Source organism: Nuphar pumila, chromosome 3 (genome assembly GCF_984573655.1).
Source record: "Nuphar pumila chromosome 3, dmNupPumi1.hap1.1, whole genome shotgun sequence".
In the NCBI taxonomy this organism is placed as follows: Eukaryota; Viridiplantae; Streptophyta; class Magnoliopsida; order Nymphaeales; family Nymphaeaceae; genus Nuphar; species Nuphar pumila.
The window spans coordinates 121,876,719-121,897,358 of NC_143251.1; the positions used below are offsets into that span (position 1 = coordinate 121,876,719).

The following is a 20,640-nucleotide window of genomic DNA, read 5'->3' on the forward strand; positions in this document are numbered from 1 at the left end:
GTTTATCAATACTGACCTTTTATATAATATTTCAGTATAATATTTTTACTGTCTTAAAACACATATGAGCATGATAAAATCACATATATAATTTTTTTACTACTTTTGAACACATATGCGCATGATAGAATCACATATAAAGTTTTTTTGACTGCCTTAGAACACATATGAGCATGATATAATCACATATACAGTTTTTTGCCTGCCTTAGAACACATATGAGCATGATAGAATCACATATAGAGTATAATTTATTTCAGTATATTTTGTTTATCAATACTGACTTTTCTTTTCTCGTGTAGGTTGCTGGCGATAATCAGCATAGTGGAGCTGAAGGGACAGATCAAGACAATGAACAAGAGGAGGCACAAAATCTTGGCGATGATTAGATTCATGTGTTGAATTTGTTCTACCTTCTTTTTGTTTTAAAAATGTAAATGTTGAATTGTAAATAATTACAACTTGCGAATTTTATAGTGGATCAATTAATTGTTTTAGTTTCCTTTTATATGTATTTTGATGTGTACTTTGTTTTTTATTCACAGGAAATATAAATTGTATAAAAAATATAAATTATATCACGAGAATTTTTTTCTCGATATTTAATTTTTAAATATTTTTTTTTTTAAATTTTTTCTTTGTTTGTAATGGATTAGCGACAGATATATCCGTCGCTAATTACTATTAGTGTTAAATGTAGCGATGGCTATAAATCCATCGCAATACAAAAATCGTCGTATAGTAACGATGGCCTTGCGACGAATGTTGACATTCGTTATTCCGTCGCAACTTAGTGACGAAACTGGCAACAGATACATTCCGTTGTTACTTAGCGATGGAATGGGCGACAGATATATTTCGTCGCTGCTTAGCGTCGAAAAATTCATGATGAATGCTATCTATCTCTAATCCGATGCTAATCCGTCGCTAAGCTGTTTAGCGATGGATTAGCGTCGGATTAGCGATGGATTTAGGTCATCGCTAATCCACAGGTTTCTTCTAGTGTTTTTTGACAGGGAAAGCTAGGGTTAGGTAGTCCCCTACCAGTTATATAACCATACCATTTGGGGTTCAAACTTCAACGCCTCAACACAAGGTGACGTGAACTAAATAGGTTGATTTACAATTTTTACTTGTTTTTCTTCTAAAAAAACTTTTAAAAACTAGATTTATTAAATGTCTCAACTTGAACGATTTAGGCTGAATTTGACTGATTTAGGGTGAGATGGTTGGTTCAAGACCAGTTGACGATGAGTTTAGGATAAAAAAACGAGTCATTCTCAATTGATGATGCGTTTGTAACCTATTTTGAAACGAGTCATTGAGTCAATTGGGTTGACACGACAAGTTTGCTAACCTTGGTAATGGTGGTATTTGTATGGTGATAGTGATGGCAACAAAGATAGGTAGTCGTGGTGGCAATGGTGATAATGATGCAAAAGTGGTGGTAGTGATGATATTAGTAGTGGTGAAGTTATAGTGGTGATGGGGGGTGGAGTGAAAGAAAAGAAGTTGTAAAACAAAAAGTCTCGCAACTAACTCAAATTAGTGGAGTGCTCACTAATTTGAGTTTCACTGTTCCATTGTATCAGTGAATATCAAATCAAGTTTTGTTGAAATGGTGAGTTTCGTTAAAACTTTATAGGTGATTATTAGTTTCACTAAAACTGTATAGGCCAATAAGAGTTTCATTGGCGACCAGTATGACTAAAAATAATGAATTTCACTAAAACTATATGGTTGAATCTCAGCTTCATTGAAATGTTGAGTTTCATTGATTCATGTTTTAGGCAAATGGTAATATCATAAAAATTGCACTCGTATTCAACAAAAATCAACCAAAATCAAGCAGGTGATCGTATCTTCTGGCTATTCTATAAAAGAACATTATTTTTAATAGTACAATTATTTTCTAAAAAATGAAAAATGACACTACAATAAAAAAAAGAGAGCTCAAGAAGATGGGCCACACAAATGAGGATGAACCTAATCCAAATCTAAGAAATTTTTTATACTCAAGAAACGACCCGTTACATAAACGGGTCAATACTTAGGTCCAATCTGACCCATGGGATAATTAAAGCTAGGGGTGGCAAAACCTGACCCGACCTGCCAACCCGCCTCTTAGGCGAGTTCGGGTTTGGAAAAAATGAACCCGTTTAATAAACAGGTCGACCCGCCTAACCCGTTTATTAAACGGGTTGGGTCCGTGTTAGGGGTATGCCAACCCGCCAACCCGGCTGACCCGTTTAATAAACGGGTTAGGCGGGTGGGTCAACCCGCCAACTCGACCCGCCAACCCGTCTGCCAACTCGCCAACCCAACCCGTCAACCCGACCCGCGAACCAGAGACCCCGTTTACCCGACCCAACCCATTTATTAAATGGGTTGGCGGGTCGTGTCGGGTTACCCGTTTATTAAACGGGCCGGGTTCATGTTTGCCACAGCCGACCCGTTTAATAAATGGGTCGGGTTCGGGTTGAGGTATGCTGACCCGCCAACCTGTTGGGTCGACCCGACAACCCGACACGATTGCCACCCCTAATTAAAGCCAGGGCCAGTCGCATCTAATCATTTGGGTTCGGATTTTACCGGACCTAGTAGCATCCACCCCACTACCACATTTACTAGCTTCGCAAATTAGACGGTCTCCACTCCCCTACCCCCATTCTTTACCGTTTCACCCTCAAAACACATCCACAAGTGGGTCCCACTCTCCACATTCTTTCCCGTTTCACCCTCAAAATACATCCACGAGTGGGTCCCATGAAACCACAGGCGATGACAAGAGCTTGTGGGCCCCACTCCCCCTTCCTTCTTCTCTCCCACCATGGGGATCCCTATATCCCTGCCCTGAGTAATCGTCTCCCCTTTTTTCTCTCTCTCTCTCTCTCCAGGATTGCCCACCTTGATTTCTAGGGCAAACAAGGGAGGGCATTAGCGTACTCCGCTTATCTGGATCGACCTTCATCGGGAGAAGTTGAGGGGGGCGAGGATCGGTGCCCAAGACGGGTTTCGGTCGATTTTGCCCGAGATTTGCTCCTGTCGGATTCTTCTCACGTACGGATTGATATCTTTGGTCATTCTTTAGGTCAGAAAGCTAACAAGTTAGATCCTCTTTCGAGTCTCCTTAGCTGGGCATTCCGATATTTTTTTCTTGTTTGGTTGTCTGATGGAAGCGTAGATCTTTATATATTGAATTTCTTACGTCTTGAGCTAGATCTGAGATTTTTCCCTTTTCTTTGTTGTTCTTCGCGTGTTCTTTTTTTTTTTCTTTTGAAAATTGAAGAAGTATATTGTCTTCGTCTTTGGCCTTGTACGTGGCTTCGTTTTTGAGAGCTGGATATGGGGAACTATTTGAATTTGGGAAGTTCTTGATAAGGTGGTTTGTGGATATATACTGAAAAGAACATGATTTTTATGCTTATTTCTTGCTAACTTCTAATTTGTATCATAGATGGTTGATAAGTATCTTTGTGAATGTGAAGGCTCCACCTGTTTTTGACTGTTGGGTGCATCATCCTATTCTCATATCTTACTCGATACGTTGATGAGCGGCTTCTAGTAGGTTATTTTACAAATTCGAAATTGTTTGATGCCTTCTGAGGTGATGCTTTGTGATTATAGAACGTTATTAGGTTGACGTTTGAATAGGATTATTGGATACTGTGACATACTAGTGGGGAAAAGTTGCAGTGCCTTATTGGGTTTGTATTTTTACCTAGAACACATTAGTGGTCTTTAAACAGAAAAGGGAACATTTTCATTAGTCAAGATAAATATATCGGTTATCATCAGAAGGATTTCAAAAGGCATTGGAAAGAACTGGCTTTGGTTTTTCTCTTTTTTATCTTATTTTCGTTCTCCCTTGTTAGCGCTAATTCAGTCAATTGAATGGCCATATACTGACAATCCATTGCCATGAAATGAACTGGCATGAGACTGCATAATTAGGGTTTGCAGGTGTCAGTTAATTGGCCTTTGAATGGAAGACAATGAGATATTTTTCGCGAAGTTTGCTTGATAAAAGTTTTTTGGAATTTTCTAATAATTTTGTAATCCTTTGAAATGTCAAGGATACCACCCTTTGCAAATCTTTATCTTTCTCTTATGTGGTATTAAATATTATCTACACTTTTTTCCTGAAAACAGCTCCATCATGCTACTCGAGTGCAAAAAATATTGACAAATGAGTTGAATGTTTATACATCCAAATTTTCTCCTCAAGCCTTTATATACTTTTTATTTTTTTCATAACAGAGCTGGGGTAATTAAAGTCCCTCCTTTTACAACAGTTAATTCAACCACCTATATACCAATGGGTTTCGAACTTGCAATGTCCCATCACCTGGTGATGTGCACTAACTATTCCTACCAGGCAAGCGGAGCCCCGTTTGTCAGCCTTTATATGTTAACCGAATGTTTGTGTCACATGATGTTTATTTATCATCTTAAGAAAAACTCCATTATGAGTGAATGCTAAGCTTAGGAATACATAATCTCTTACCAATTGATATCATATCTTTAGAGCATGTTCTCCAACTGTGATGATATTTGCAGATTAATTTCCTTTAATCTTTGTATTGCTCTTTATTATCCCACTAGGGCCACTACATTCAGTAGAAAAAAATTCAAAGTCGTAAATGTCTACCATCATGGAATTGACTGTATTATGTTGTCTACTATTCAAATAAAAACCCGTTGTCATGGAAGTGATCTCTTAGCTTGTTGGTAACGTATCATGGTTCCATGCAGCCATTGTGTTATGCAAATTATGTCAGGAATGCGATTCCACCTTTGATTTCTTCATGCTCAGATCCACCCTTGCATCCTTCATCACATGAGTTTTTGTGACATCTTCTTCCTTGCTGTCACAACCAATGGTACCAAGAAAACCATCTGGAGTATGTTTTATTTAAATCAAATTCTCAGATACTTGTGTGACTATTGTTTTTAAAAAGGATTCTTTCTGACATATAAGGCAGTTAAGGCTAGTCAGTTCAACCTTGATGACTTGGATATGTTGATGTAACATGGTAAAGCAGACCAATGGTACTGTTAGATTTTGGATTGAATGTGGTGTTAATGAAAGGTCCATTCCAAAATTTCAAAAAAAAAGGGAAAAAGGAGAAAAATAACATTTAGGATGCCCACCAGTTAAAGGTGCCTGCACACCCAGTGGGAATTAAACCTCGCATGAAGGGGTCAAGACCTTCTCTCGAGACCCACTGCCGTTCAGGCTTTGGGAGAAGGTCCGAGTTGTGCCTTGTTGTCTATGTGAAACTCCTAAGACTTATTGTTCCCCATAGTCACAAATCTCGTTTTGGGAATTTTCTCGGTATGGGAAAATCTCAGGATATTTTATAAAATTTATTTTTCTGAGAAAAATCTAAAAAAAATCTTGGTTATATAAGCAGGCTACTTGTTTTATTATAAAAAAGGCCTCCACCTCTTGTGGTGTAGTCATATACCCATGATTGAAGGGGTAGGGCTTGTAAACAAGCTGAATGAGCTGATCTCAGGTTGCTTGGGCTTGGCTCATACCCAGCTCAAGCTTGTCTAGGGCCCAAGCACGAGCTAGATGAGCCAAGCTCGAGCTTGCCTGCACAAATAAAATAAAAAAAAGTATGTTTTTAGATACTCATTGTGTGGGCACACAACAGGAATCAAACCCAACACATCTTTCATGGAAACACATAAGCAAACCAACTGCTTTGTGTCCTTTATGAAGAAAATAAACATTAGACCATATATATTAAAATTTTGGTGAGCCTTGCCGAGCCCAGTTTGGAAGCTCAAACAAGAATTGTGCGAGCTGAACCAAGCCAAGTGACGAGCAGCATGTTTTGCTTCCCATCCCTAAATGAAGGGAGGGTGGCCCTTTTTCAACTATAGAAGGGCCTCCTAAGCTCCTATCATCCGCATCAACCCTTTTATTTTAAAATAATAATATAAATAGAATATGAAATGGGTTGACCATTGATGTCATTGGACTTTTTTTTCTGAAGTTATGTTAAAAGTTTTTTTTTGAAGTTTTAAAAAATTGTGATAACATGATTAAATCATGATATATTTAGTTTTAGGATATTTTGAAATAACATGTTGAGAACATTTATTTTTCATTTTGTTAGTTTATTTTTTCATGATATTTTCAAAATATCGCCAATATTTTGTACCGTGCTGTTTCCCATTGTGCATGCTCACTGCTATGTTTTTATGCGGTATTGGTGTTTTCATTGGGTACCACTTCCTCATTACTCAATAGTTATTAGATAGTGAAGATTCTTTGGTTGCTCAGTTATGTGGGTTGGAGAACAGAACCCAATAAATGCTAATCTCATAAATGTTTGGTTTTGAATGATATGTTCAAAGTGTGCATCAGTGTCTAAATAATTTGTTTTATATATTTTCTCATTCCCTTTTCTTAATACATTACCATATCCATGGCGAACATATATAAGGAACTTTGGTCCTTTGACGTATGTTCTAGAATGTTAGAAACCATTTCAATGTAGTTTTGGTCTAAGTAACATTTTATCTAAATTTTCTTCTTAATCCTTCCAGGACCTGAGTATTGCCAATGCTTTGATATTATTTGACTTGTTGTGCTGCGTGACTTGAAAACTCTTTGGTGCACTTATTTTTTCTGTTCTGAAGTCTTGAATAATGCCCAAACTATGGTCTGTCTTCGCTGATTCAGAGTTTATTTAGCTTTTGATTTTGGACAATCCAATTAAATATTAGTGTTTCAATTTCAGAGAGTCATGGTTTTCACTCTTCATTTATGACCCTATGTTTGTCTGACATATTTTCTATGATTTTTTATTTCTTCAAATGCATAGGATCTGGTACATAGTGTCGTTTCTTTAGCACTCAAGGTTGTTTTCTTCAGTTCCGGTCATAAATATCTTTCTGAAGCAATGTTGACTTCTCATCTGCTCTTTTTGTTTTTCAGGTATCATGCTTGCCAGACTTGCATTCTCAGCAGAAGGTTACTATCTGCTGGTCCATTTGAGGAGCTTTATTAGTTATCAGAAGTCTTAACAGATTCCTTTGATGAACACTGTAGTGCTCAAACCCAGGCATGTTCATGCAAAGGCCGTGTCCTGCACGAGATTAAGTTGTGAACTGCAGATTCAGAACCTTTATTTGATTATCCTACCTAGAAGCCTGCTGAGCATTTTGGAGCTTTGTAATACAACTATTGCTTTGGAGTTTGATGTGAGAATAAATTGATGCAGTTCCAACTTTATTGACTTCATCCTTTTCGCAGAAATATTGTTCTGGGGGAGGATCTTCTAGCTCTCTGGAAGAGCCTGTCTGATATTCGACTTATATCACACAAAAATTTAAACTCTTTGATGCTTTCCATCCCTTCCTGGAATATAAAGTGCATTAATGACGTGTGACAAGCAACAACCATGGAACATGCACCTGAGAAAAAATTTCCAGTCAGTTCAAAAGATTACAAACTATACGAGGAAGTCGGTGAAGGTGTCAGTGCCACTGTGTACAGGGCTCTTTGTGTTCCACTTAATGAAATAGTTGCTATCAAGGTTTTGGACCTGGAGAAGTGCAATAATGATCTCGTATGTTTTCAATCATATTAGAATTGCAGTCTACTTCTCAAAAAGGGAATTGCATGGTCTACTAATTTAGTCATACATGCTAATCGAAATTGTAGAATTGACACCTGGATGCCTGTTTGTAGTGACAAAATCTTACTACTTTTTTAAGAAAATCATTCATTAACTAATTAATATATTTATTTTCTTATTTTCTTTTGATTTTTTTGCAATTATTGGTCATTATATAATTATGATTTTGGAAGAAAATAAAGAGAATTCAATCCCCTTACCATGGTTCAGGAAAGGCATATCTAGGATTAACTCTCTCTCTCTCTCTCTCTCTCTCTCTCTCTCTCTCTCTCTCTCTCTCCACACACACACACATACATGCACACACAGAGAGATGCACATATCATACACACAACTCGTGTGCACATGTGCATGCGCACAAACACATAGATATATACATAGATGGTAACTTTAGCTAGCCCATTCTAGCTTGTGATTATTCAGAGAGACAGGTGAGTTAGGACCGGTTTTGAGTCAATTACTTCACTGAGTCTATATAAAGAGGCGTACACATCTTACTAGTTGGGCCTGACATGGTTCATGAGCTTAGCAGTTAGCACATGAATGATCTTCATAGCCATGTATGTTTCAATTGAAATGTGCAACTTCACCATCTCCTGTGTGGCTCTTAGTTTGTCAGCACAACTCTAAGAATTCCCTTTAACCATTTATAGGTGGTCCCTTATTAGGATGGTTTTGGCAAGGATTTATGATCTTCTAAAATTCAGTACTTGATGTAGTCAAAATTTACTCATTATTTTATTTTGCCTTCTATTACATTCTTGACTTGTCCCCTTTGGCTGCAATGTTCCTTGTAAGAAAAGCCTCAGTGATGGGATTTATTTCTCAGAGCTGATGCCATCTTTTGTACAGGATGGAATTCGCCGTGAGGTGCAGACTATGAGCTTAATAGATCATCCTAATCTGCTAAGGGCACATTGTTCGTTCACGAATGACTGTAGCCTCTGGGTTGTGATGCCTTATATGGCTGGAGGTTCCTGCCTTCATATAATGAAGTCTGGCTATCCAGAAGGCTTTGAAGAACCTGTCATTGCAACATTATTACGTGAAGTCCTTAAAGCCCTTGTTTATCTACATGGTCATGGGCATATTCATCGAGATGTTAAGGTAATAGCTTTGATGCTAATGTTCATTTTCATGCATTCAGCATGAAATATGTGCCTGTTCTGATGACTTATGCATTCTACACAGTTCTTTTGGTATTTTAGAGCATAATGACTTAATAATTGCTGGGATATTACACTGGCAGGTTATTATGTTTTACCACCTCGTCTTGATAATGTGCTGTAAAAAACACAATTTTTTTAATGCATGTTTAGAAGAAATGGTTTTGAGTTTCATAATGCAGTAATATGCTTATCTATGTTGAAGTTGATGTGCACTTTATGCTTTATGAAATTGTTATGTTTAGCATAGTTGGCAAACTCGTGACTCGGGCTCGGATTGCCCAACCCTTGACTCGCATGTCAGTGGGTTGACTCAGTGATTCAGACGAGTTAGGAGTATATTTTATAGTGTAAGCACATGAATAAGAGACATGGAAATAACTAAACTTCAAGCTGTAATATGTCAACAGTTAAGCTACAGAAACATATAATTATACATGATCATTAACATTTTTCATTGAACAATATTAGATTCTTCATAACAAGTGCCTTTGTATAAGAATTGTTCATTAAAATCATAAAGTGCATGATAAGAAGATTATAATAGGCATTAGGATCAGTAACCTGAACCGGTGACCTATTTGCGGTCTGATCCGAGTCTCGCCGGGTTTGCCAACTATGATGTTTAGTATGTGAGATATATTGATTATTTTCTTGATCTTTTTCTAGAAATACATCAATAAGCTAATGAATGCACCAGTAATGCATCATACAATGCACAACCACCAACCAATTAAGAGGATTTAGTGCTGGAAAGTTTTTAACAGTGTATATATCATGGGTTTCTAAAGGAAAAATAATATAGAATTGAAAAAGAAGCAGTACACAAAAGTGCATGGTACACAATAAAATTTGTCTTGTTCTCCATGAGTAAAAAGGGGAGCAGCACAGGTAGAGTGTTTCTGTTTCTATTCTGGAAGTCCTTATTTCTTGATATCCTTGCATGTAATGAACTAGCAGTGACAAAAAGTTACCTGTAGTACATACCTATGACAGTGCTTGACTTTCTTTGAATATAAGGAGTTAAGGATCTTTTCACATTAAGATCATTAGCCTTTTATACAAGTAAATCACTAATGAATACATTGACGTGTGCCAAAGACATCCTTAAAATGTTTAAAAATTATTCAAGACATAAAAGCCTGCCAGATACATGTATATTGGCACATCCACAAAGACCGGTAGTAAACTATAGATTAGTCAGGAGAATATATCAAGATATTGTTCAGAGCTTAGTAGCCAGATAGTCTTGTGCTGCTCTGGAATCTCAGAATTGTGATTCATGAGATGACTTCTGCTTAGTTAATTTTTATTGACAAGAAATCAGGTACCTTGCTCTTCTCGATATAATAGCAGACTAAAAAGATATGTGCAAATATTAATTTATGTAAAAAGAGTGGAATAGATAAAACTCATATATGTCCCTGGCACAGTCCACAGATTGATAAAGAGAAGATATAGGTTTTGCAAATAGTACATAAACTAGTAAACAAATTCTTCTGTTTAGGATCTCATATGGAATCTCAAACTAGTGGCTGGTGATGTAAATGGTTCGGAGTTGGATTGGATGTGCCAATACCATATTCACCTAATCAGATGTTGGCTAAGCAAATTCCAATTTGGATTCAGATTCAGATGGTGAAAACCTCATTCCAGATCTGCTTTTTTACATGTAAATGGATTCAGATGTCCGTCAAATTCAGATATTTGTCTGGTTCAGTAGCAAAATTTTAAAACCATATCCACATCCAATTATAGTTGGATATGGTTTTGGCTTACCAAATTCAACTAAACGGAATCTGATACATTGACATCCCCAGTGGTTTATGAGCATTATCTTATTGGATATTGTTGGATATGCTGATGGATACAACTACAAGAAATTCAGTGCTTTGATTTGGAAACAAGGGAGAGATAAGTATTTGGACGTGTAGTCCTTATTAATAATCGTTTTCAAAGGGATTACGCCGTTATAAAAGGATGATATGTGAGGAAGAAAGAAAAAAGAAAAGAAAAGAGAAAAAATACAAGGAAAAATAGAAAAGAAATGGGAAAGGAAGAAAAGATTAAAGAAGAGTGGAAGAAGAAGGAGAAGGAACTGAAAAGAAAGTTTTTTTTTAATATATTCAAATTTCTCTAAAAATATTCTCATTTTGTTACTTTCCAATTGTTTTTGCGAGTTTTTAATAGTAAAACAAGAATAAAAAATGACCTGGTATAATTCCTTTTCAGAATATCCTTGAAACAAGATCTGTGACCATATTTTCCAACTGATAGAAGACCTCCCCATGTGCAGAAATTAGGGTATGTTTGCAAATCTATGAGCCACTTTTTCACCTGGAAAGTGGACCATTTTTTCCTAGCAGGGAGGTTTTTGGTAGGGTTTTCAAACATGTGATTGACTCAAAAGATAAGAACATTCCTTATGAATGCTTTCACTACCCCTATCCTTCCGATGATGATTCTCAGCTACTTTTCTAGGTGTGATGGTTGCAACTTGCAAACATGCCCTTTCTGATAGAAGACCTCCCCATGTGCAGAAATTAGGGTATGTTTGCAAATCTATGAGCCACTTTTTCACCTGGAAAGTGGACCATTTTTTCCTAGCAGGGAGGTTTTTGGTAGGGTTTTCAAACATGTGGTTGACTCAAAAGATAAGAACATTCCTTATGAATGCTTTCACTACCCCTATCCTTCGGATGATGATTCTCAGCTATTTTTCTAGGTGTGATGGTTGCAACTTGCAAACATGCCCTTTCTGTCATGAGATTTTATATCTTCTTTTTCTTGAACAAAAACAGAGTAGGTCATTATAGCAAATAGATGAAAATATGTATTGTGGCTCAAATTGTTGTGTTGAAAACACAATCTATGTTCATGTCAAAATGAGAATGTGTTATGATTGTGATTCTTAGCATGATGAGAACAACTTAATCTTCATGGATTTGTTTATTCTTATATTAGTTCAACACTGGAACTACAGATTCTATCTTTAGGTCATTATTTGATGTAGTTCTGTTATTGTTGATCTAAAATGTGCTCTTCATTCATTTAAATGTGATTCATGGCTACGATTGTCTCTATTCATATGAAAAATAGCTAACAGACGTTTTTATGACATGCTCAGGTTTAATTAACCTAGGGTGTATAGGGCTATAATAAGGTGTAGAATGTAAATAATTATTGTTTATTGTTTTAGATGATTAAAATTTTAATAAGACAGTTTGATGAGTTGGTTTTAAGATCTGTAGCAGCTTGTCTTAGAGGTATCCAATAAAAAAATATCATCATATGCCTAATTTTCATATTTTTCTATTATACATTATCTTTTTACGTGTAGAAACCAGGTTTGCATCAGATCTATCTGTTTTTGGTTTATAGTAGTTTCCTTTTTCATGCATCACAGGTCTTGTTAGAAACTTCCAGCATTTTTGTTATTTCCATTGGAGGATTTTTTATATCTGATACTTTTTTTCTCACAATATAGGACCCAATCTATAGCTTGTGAGAAAAAAACGGTTCGATTCTGGTTTATGGGATCTTTTTTTTTCCTTGGAATATAAGGTCTTGCACTTATTATTGTATTTGAAGCTTCTTACATATTAGGTGCGCCCACCCATAATCCATCCTAGGATGTTTTGTCTGGCCTCTTGGGTTATCTGCTTCAACTAGAAAATTGGTTGTCTTGACATCTTGAAAAGTTTGGCAGTGATTTTGTTGCCTTGCTGTTATATTATTCTAATTCCCTTGTTATCCTATTCATATTTTTGTTAGTGGCACTCAATTGCATATCATAGGTACATGTATTTTGGTTAGGCACCTTACTTTCCTGGACCAAACTTCATGCAGATTAGAGTTAACCATGCCTATGTGTCATGGTCTTAGATATCTTCCATGTCTAGTCTGAGCTTTTAGATTATATTATTTCATTATTCACCTCTTAAATGAATTCTAGCATTGATTATTTCTCTGTAAATGGAATCAAGGATAAATTAAGATCATGCATGCCTCCATACTTTAAAATCATCAATCTGTTTCTACCAAGACCTCTTAAATTGATGCTCTTGTGATCATGTTATTTCTATGAAATTGTATCTTGATATTGCTAATATGATCATGTTATTTCTATGAAATGGTATCTTGACATTTCTAATATCATCTATTTGGGGCTTTCAGGCTGGAAATATTTTAATTGATGCTAATGGTGCTGTTAAGTTAGCAGATTTTGGAGTTTCAGCTTGTATGTTTGATACTGGTGATAGGCAACGGTCACGAAATACTTTTGTAGGAACCCCATGCTGGTGCTTTCTTAGTCCCTTTCTTTATATCTATGTTATGTTACTTGTGAAAGCTGTTGAAGTTTTTTCCTATTATTTGTAACATTTTTAATGTATGAACTCTCAGAATTTATTGAGTAACTCTGAATGTTTCTTTCCTATTCATTGGATAATTCGATAGGATGGCCCCTGAAGTTATGCAACAACTGCATGGCTATGATTTTAAGTGAGTTGGGGAGCTCCATTAAAATTGTAGGTTTATTTAAGAACCTGAAAAGGTTTAAAACCTTACCTCTTTATGCTACTATTCTTTACAGAGCAGATATTTGGTCGTTCGGAATAACGGCGTTAGAACTTGCTCATGGTCATGCCCCATTTTCCAAGTATCCCCCTATGAAGGTGAGTCTTGGTCTTCCCAGTGGGTTTAAACATAGAATCATTTGATTAAAATCAACTTCCTTCTCATGATCCACAAAAATAAAAGAAAAGAAACATTTATTCTTATTTTGCTGTAGGTGTTACTTATGACCTTGCAAAATGCACCCCCAGGCCTTGACTATGAACGAGACAAGAGATTTTCAAAGGTATGTGATGTCTTACTGGAATAGTTTATGAACTAAGCATCAGACACACTATTGAAAGCTGTATGTCGTTGTAGTCTTTTAAAGAAATGGTAGCTGCCTGCTTAGTAAAGGATCCAAGGAAACGCCCAACGCCAGAGAAGCTTTTGAAACATCACTTCTTTAAACATGGTCGTTCCAATGAGTATTTGGCACAAACTATTCTTGATGGTCTTGCTCCCCTTGGTGATCGATTTAGGACTTTGAAGGTCAGTTTATGATCCTATTTGGAGCTTTTGAGCTTGACAATGCCCTGATGCAGTACATGGAACTATTATGAGTTTCTTATTTATTTTTATTTTCCTTTTTCCTTTTGCTTCTTCTTCAGGCAAAGGAGGCAGACTTTCTTGTCAATAACAAGGTTCATTATGGAGATAAAGAGCAAATATCACAGGTTAACAATTACAACATTTGTGGTTGTTTTCATGCCAAAATTTATTTCAGTATGTATCTTCAAGCTCATGTGGATGCATTCATCTTAATCATCATTCAGTTTATTTTGTCTTTTGATACATGGTTAATAGGGTGACTGTTTGAGCAGATGCAAATTTAATGATTACTTGCAAATTTCTATATCACCTTCCAGATTTGGTGGAAAGGCTACTTGTCAAACTCATTAGTCTTTAGTATGATGGCATGTCGGTGACCATTTATTTCAAGGACTTGTGATTTGACATACCTAAAGTGGTCACTTGCAACCAATTATGTTGAGGAATAAGAAGGTGGAGACATACTAGTCTGAATTATGAGATTTGGACTAACCATTAAGTCCAGTTTCCTAGTGAACCACAAGAATTAGCAATTATCTATCATGTCTATAATGAATTTTATGGCCTTGATCAGATATAGCACCTAACACTAGGGATCAAACAAATCGGGTATGGTCGGAATCAGACCAAATCTGATATTATTTTCCAGATTCATTTCCTTAAATTAAGTTTCAAATGTAGGGTCAGTATTTTAGGTCTCATCTAATATGGATTTGGATCAAAATGTGGTCCAGTTCCACTTTTTGCATGTAAAGAGCTTGTTTCCATCTTTTTACTGGATCCAATATCATTACATATATTCTGGATCTAGGTTCAATTGTACTCATTGGATATGATTTGGATCCGGATACTTGGATTCATACATACTGTTTGCATTTTCGATTAGGATTCAGGTCTGTTATGATCTGGCCCATACCCGCTCCGTTTGCTCCCCTACTTGATGGAAATAATATTATATCAAACTAAAAACCTGACGTATTACTCTCTGAAATATCATAGTCTGGAAACAGGAAATGATTCCATCTCTTAGTGATTCCCATAGCAATAAAAGAAAATCTTATAATGCTTGTCTAATTGATCAACTTTATTTTCTTGAAAGATCTCTGAGTTGCAAAAGGTTATTTTGCTTTATTTGGAATAGTGGTAACTATTCCTTTTTTCATTGGCAATTTTTATAGATATTTGGACAGTAATTAGTGTGTTTTGTGCTTCTGCAGCATGAATATATCCGGGGAATCAGTGGGTGGAATTTTAATCTAGAAGACTTGAAAAATCAGGCTGCCCTTGTAAGGATTCTTTTTTAGTCTGGATCTGCAAAATTTAAAGTAGTCCACTATGTGCAAAACATGTTTTCTGACCGAGGTCAATGATACTGATATTTTAGCCCTGCCTGCAACATGGCCTCTTATGTAGATCCAGGACTCTGACGATGTTGCCAGTGTGAATGACGTGGATATGAACATAAATTCGAAGGACCGATTTAATGATCAAGATGATGGACAAAATATGTTTCCTGTAGAGAGAGAAGATGATAAAGGGGTTGAGGCTTCACAAGAGGTAGTTTGATAGCATATTTGGAAAATGATTGTCACTGCCCTCGTGTTTAGAGAGCAATTTCGATGACAGCCTCTTCTTTATGGACAAGTGTGACAGTTTTCTTCAAAATCTTATTTATGTTTTTGTTCACTCATACATTATCCATATGGCAGCACAAGCTTGAATTTTAGATTGTATCAGATGTCAATCATTTTCTAACCCAAACTGTTTCTGCTAGGGTGCCTTTGTTGCTTATCTCATCATCAAGTTTTCTTCTTCTTCCAGATGACTTGATCTCTTCTTTATTTTTGTTTCTTTTTCCTTAATTAGGATGAAGGTCATCATCTACTAAGGCATGACTCTCTGCCTTCTTCATTTCCTCTTCAGCCTCTTCAGGCACTCAAGTATGTTTTAATTTCTGCCTCTGACAGATTACTGGTTGGTACAAAATGTTGCTTTATTAAGATGACGAAGATATCACTTTTGTGCTTTTCTGTAAGATGAAGTAGGTAGGAACCTTTGGCATCTATATTACAAGAGAATTAGCTTTGCATTTTATACTTTGACGTTACATGTTAAAAACTTTGCTGCCTTTTTTTGGTGTTTTTCATTCTTATGAATATATCAGAGCTATGTCACCTGGGTACGGGTACGAAGGGTACGACACGGCAATCCCAAAAAATGTGGGTACGGGGACACGGCTATATATATATAATATCACATAAATACAAAATAAATTCAAAATAAATTCAAAATAAATTCAAAATAAACTGAATATAATCCAAATATATATGCTATATCTAAAATATATATTATAAACTGAAAATATAATTATAAAATATAAATTGAATACAAACTTGTATGTACGGATGGTAAAATGGCGTGTCCGGGTGTCGAAGCATGTCAACACAGGGATACACATGTCGACACGGGTACGGAGGGCAAAATGGTGTGTCCGGGTACCATAGTATAAGAGGAAATGAAGTGAATTGTGTCAATTTTAGTTGAATTTTAACAAAAAATTTTGTTGTCATCTTGAAGCATTCATTGTTGCAGAGGATATTTTGATGTTTCCGAGGATGAGGTGAATGCAAACAGCCCTTTTTGGAAGGAAGATGGTGAGTCTTATTCTAATCAACTATTTCAGATACAAAAGATGCAAGTTGTGGAAGACCAAGAAATTAGAGAGTCTGATGGTGAGAACCTTGAAAGAAATTGCACTTCATCGAGGAACACTGGCTTTCTTCCTGCACAGGGTCAAAGATTCTTGAGTGGCTCACTTATACCAGAACGTGTTTATGGACAAACCAGAAATGGTACTGGTGAAGGAGAAAGGTAGTGACAGTAAGTCCTTCAATAACTTTGTTGGACATATAAATCATGGTCTTTCTAGTGACCAACTTCATTAAGTTTCATTTTCCTTTTATGGGCTTCTACTCATCAAAAAATGCATTTTTGTATTGTAATTTCGTGGAAATTTGGAATAAAAAATTAAAGGGAGCATGTACAACAGAGATTGCAACCTGAGCGGAACTACAGTGGTCCTTTGCTATATCGTCAAAAGCGAAATGGGGATATTCAGCCGTCAGGTATTTCTGTTTGTCTGATGTTTAATGTTTTTCTCCTTCTTACACTTATGGTCATTGGAAGTGGTTTCATCTTGATTTCTGTGGTTGTTACAGCAAGCGCCCATTCATTAGCAGATACATCTGAAGGAACATTTATACAGCATAAGGGGCGTTTCAAGGTCACGTCAGCTGATGGTGCCCCCAAGGTATGGTTGATCATAACCTTTTTGTTGCATCTATGAATCCCTAAAGTGCATTGATGAGAATTTTGTCTGTGATTGATTTCTTATTTGTAGAATGTGCTATTAAAGGTGCAATGTTGGTCACTATTAGCCAAAGTATGTAGGTTTAAGATTGATTCTATGTTTGCATAAACTTTGGCAAGGAGCATATATGATCTGGAAGAAATTATGTAAAGCTAACTTGGAAATGTTTTCGTGTGCTTAACTCTGGAGCAGAGTCTAACTGAATTTTTTATGGTGGCGTAATCAGTTCTTTCATATTTATGAAACTCTTAAAATGTCTGATCTTCATGATTTCTGTGGTACAAAAACTTCTTTATCTGGATCCAGCAATTTACTATGGGACTGCATCTTCTGTGTTGATTACTCTTGATGGAACTAGAGGCAGTTAACATTTACCTGTAGTTTGCAGTTAGTATTGATTTCATATTGGTATCCAATATCGTTAAGAGCGTAGAATGATGTAACTTGTATTAGTAAAAGTGAATAATTTTGTTACAGATATTAAAAAAATTAAGTCTATTCACTGAGTGCCTAATAGATCCTTTAAATATGTGTGAAAAATCTGTGTTTATTTTTTTAAATACATATATATGTATGTATATTATATATATATATATACATATATACATATATATACATATATACATATTAGGATGTATTTTAGATGTCTTTTCTTTGTATTTGTATATTTGTTTGTTTTTTATTTTATTGTATTTTCCTTGCCCATTAGGGGTATTTTTGTCATTTTATTTATAGCCGTTAGACTAGCTAACGGCTAGCCATTAAAATGGTCTAACAGCTAACTCAGTTAGCCATTAGGCTCAAGGTTGTAAGTAGCGTATTGTTACCTGTATTGGTCGGGCCCAAAGTTTGATACGTATTGTAGTGAATTAAAAATTTTAATAAAAAATTTCTAAACAAATAAAAAATCATAAAAATAGTCAAAATTCTAAAAAAATTATAACACATGAAACAATGATGAATTGCACAAAATACAACCATACAATCACATATGAAACATTTATGTCTCTATGAGTTTCATAAAACCAAGGTTGTAAAAAGTGTAGTGTAACGCGTATCGGATGGACCCAAAATAAGATACATACCGTAACAAATCCTATGTTTAAAATAAGATTAATCCAAAAAATACGGAAAAATCTAAAAAAAAATCATAACACAAAAAACAATGATGAATAACATAAGATAAAACTATAATATCACATATCAAAGCATTTATGTGCAATGAATGACCTGCATAAGACATCGAAGATTCAATAATCAAGATAATATGCTATAAATGGCATTCATATCTCACAAGAAAAATGCAAACTATGAAATAATATGCATATTAAATAATGAATCCAAGCTGATAAGTCACACCATTCATAATAATGTGTGTTTACATAAACAAAAAAAACATAAATTGTTTTTTTCAATACTTACAAATTTTACATAGCCAAATTTATTCAAAATTTAAACAAAAATGAAATAGATAACGGCAATCATGAGTATCATCATCATCATCATTATCATTCTCTTCCTTTTTTTGCAAAAAATCTTCCTAAATCACTCTTAAGCTCTTTAGGGATGAATATGAACTAGGCTCAATGAGTCTTATATGTTTTTGAAAAAAAATTAAAATGAGTGCACTTAAACTGCATTTATAGTATATCTTAAGATACGCCCTGTATCAGAGTGTTTTGTAAGATACAGGGGCGTATCGTAAGATACACACCCATATCGAGATACGGGTGTGTATCATATCGGAAAATCCCATAGATGATAGATACAATACGTATCGTACGATACACTGCGATACTTACAACACTAGTTAGGACATTCTAATGGGTAGCATAGCCTCTTCTTTTCGCATATATGGGGGTTACCCCCTCCTTATCACATATGCTTCTTCTTAAGCATTTTATGTTTAATAAAATTAATGTTTTTTTATATTGTTCTCTGTCTTTCTCTCTTGTGTGCCTTCAGTGGATTATGAGTGTGTGTTGCCCTTGGTGGCTGTGTGATTATCGGTATCTCTTGGTTGTAGGCATAGTGCTCATCTTGGACTCTTTCATTACAGTCATTATGGTTCATACAGTCATTAAGATATATCACAAGTGATCTGAAGTGAGCTATAATCCGTAATCTGTGAAGTATGGATATGTAATTACTTTAAAAGAGACATATTAAATATCTTTTATATGCCTGTCCCTTTTGCAGGTTTAGGTGTTGATATTGTTCCTCTTTTCGTTTGGTTCTGCAGCTATCAGTTCATTTCCTATCCTGAGGTCCATGAAATGCATGGCATTTTGAACTGCATTGAGCATGTTAGGCCCCATACTTGAAACTTTGGTTGTTGGATGGAGATCTCAGGCACTAGCATTATCATTTTCTCATATTTAGGTTTCAGTCATTGTCTTTGTTAGTTTTTGTTTAGTCAATCTTATCTCTTACTAAGTTCAAAATTTGTCTCATCTTTATTCTCTTTGGGGGCATTTGTGTACCAGGGAAGGCAGCTCCACGCTGCAATCCGTGCAGTGCCTCCTTCCGCAATAACAAAATTGGACCACCCCTCCACAAGAAGTGATTCCGCAGAAAGAGTGTGGTCACATTGATTTTGGGGCTCTCTTTCCACGAGGAAAGAGAGTCCGCTGTTTGTGTTGCCATGGCGGGCCTGCGGAAACACTTCATTCATTTCCACGGAAACCCGAAGGTTTCCATGGCATGCAAACACCATCTTACTCAGTCTGTCACACTATCCTCTTGCTTCTCCTCTCTTGCAATGCAGTCAAGGTTAAAAACCACCCAGACCTGCAACTAGGCTGGCCAGGTTGGTTCTTCATGCATCGGGCTAGTTTTTGGGCTAGCTTGGGTGGTAGGCAAGCTGCGGGACTATTGTTTGTGTTGATACTCTCGATTCGTAACAATCTCATAGATGCTCAAGCTCAAGGGTCCTAAATTACTGCTCTAATTTATATGCAACATATGGAATAAAGCATGAGAATTAACATGCTTTATATTGTGGTATTGTGATCCAAATAGGCAATTAGAGAAAGGTGCATGTTCTCAATGAATGGCTTTCTAATAAATCAATAAATCCTATGTAAAAACCATAGAATTTTATAAGTCGTTGGCTATGTAACATGCGTAAGCATACCAAGCTTACATACCCATGTGGGTAAAGTGAGATTGGTACTATTGGTAGTATGGATGCTCTTCGGTATGAGTCATTCTGGTTAAGACCCAGTTCAGTATGTGGTCAATATTCTTGATAAAGAACGACACACATGCATAATAAGAA

The 20,640-nt window shown here is 35.9% G+C and overlaps 1 protein-coding gene across 6 annotated transcripts in view; it reads left to right on the forward strand.

The window, feature by feature from the left end:
• The first annotated feature begins 2,731 nt into the window (after nt 1–2,731).
• Nucleotides 2,732–20,640, forward strand: part of LOC149843554 (uncharacterized) — a 45,990-nt gene continuing 28,081 nt past the window's right edge. Inside the window, exons 1-16 of one of the 6 annotated variants that reach the window (XM_089999894.1) lie at nt 2,872–3,091; nt 6,956–7,192; nt 7,274–7,589; nt 8,511–8,765; nt 13,001–13,125; nt 13,283–13,327; nt 13,419–13,500; nt 13,617–13,685; nt 13,760–13,930; nt 14,050–14,115; nt 15,208–15,276; nt 15,404–15,547; nt 15,857–15,930; nt 16,568–16,861; nt 17,024–17,115; nt 17,209–17,300. In XM_089999894.1, coding sequence (XP_089856020.1) covers nt 7,422–7,589; nt 8,511–8,765; nt 13,001–13,125; nt 13,283–13,327; nt 13,419–13,500; nt 13,617–13,685; nt 13,760–13,930; nt 14,050–14,115; nt 15,208–15,276; nt 15,404–15,547; nt 15,857–15,930; nt 16,568–16,861; nt 17,024–17,115; nt 17,209–17,300 — 1,746 coding nt within the window. In that variant the 5' untranslated portion in view covers nt 2,872–3,091; nt 6,956–7,192; nt 7,274–7,421. Of the gene's footprint in view, nt 3,092–6,955; nt 7,590–8,510; nt 8,766–13,000; nt 13,126–13,282; nt 13,328–13,418; nt 13,501–13,616; nt 13,686–13,759; nt 13,931–14,049; nt 14,116–15,207; nt 15,277–15,403; nt 15,548–15,856; nt 15,931–16,567; nt 16,862–17,023; nt 17,116–17,208; nt 17,301–20,640 lie in introns of all 6 variants that reach the window. The other 5 variants (XM_089999897.1, XM_089999895.1, XM_089999892.1 and 2 more) reach the window with 5 other exon arrangements.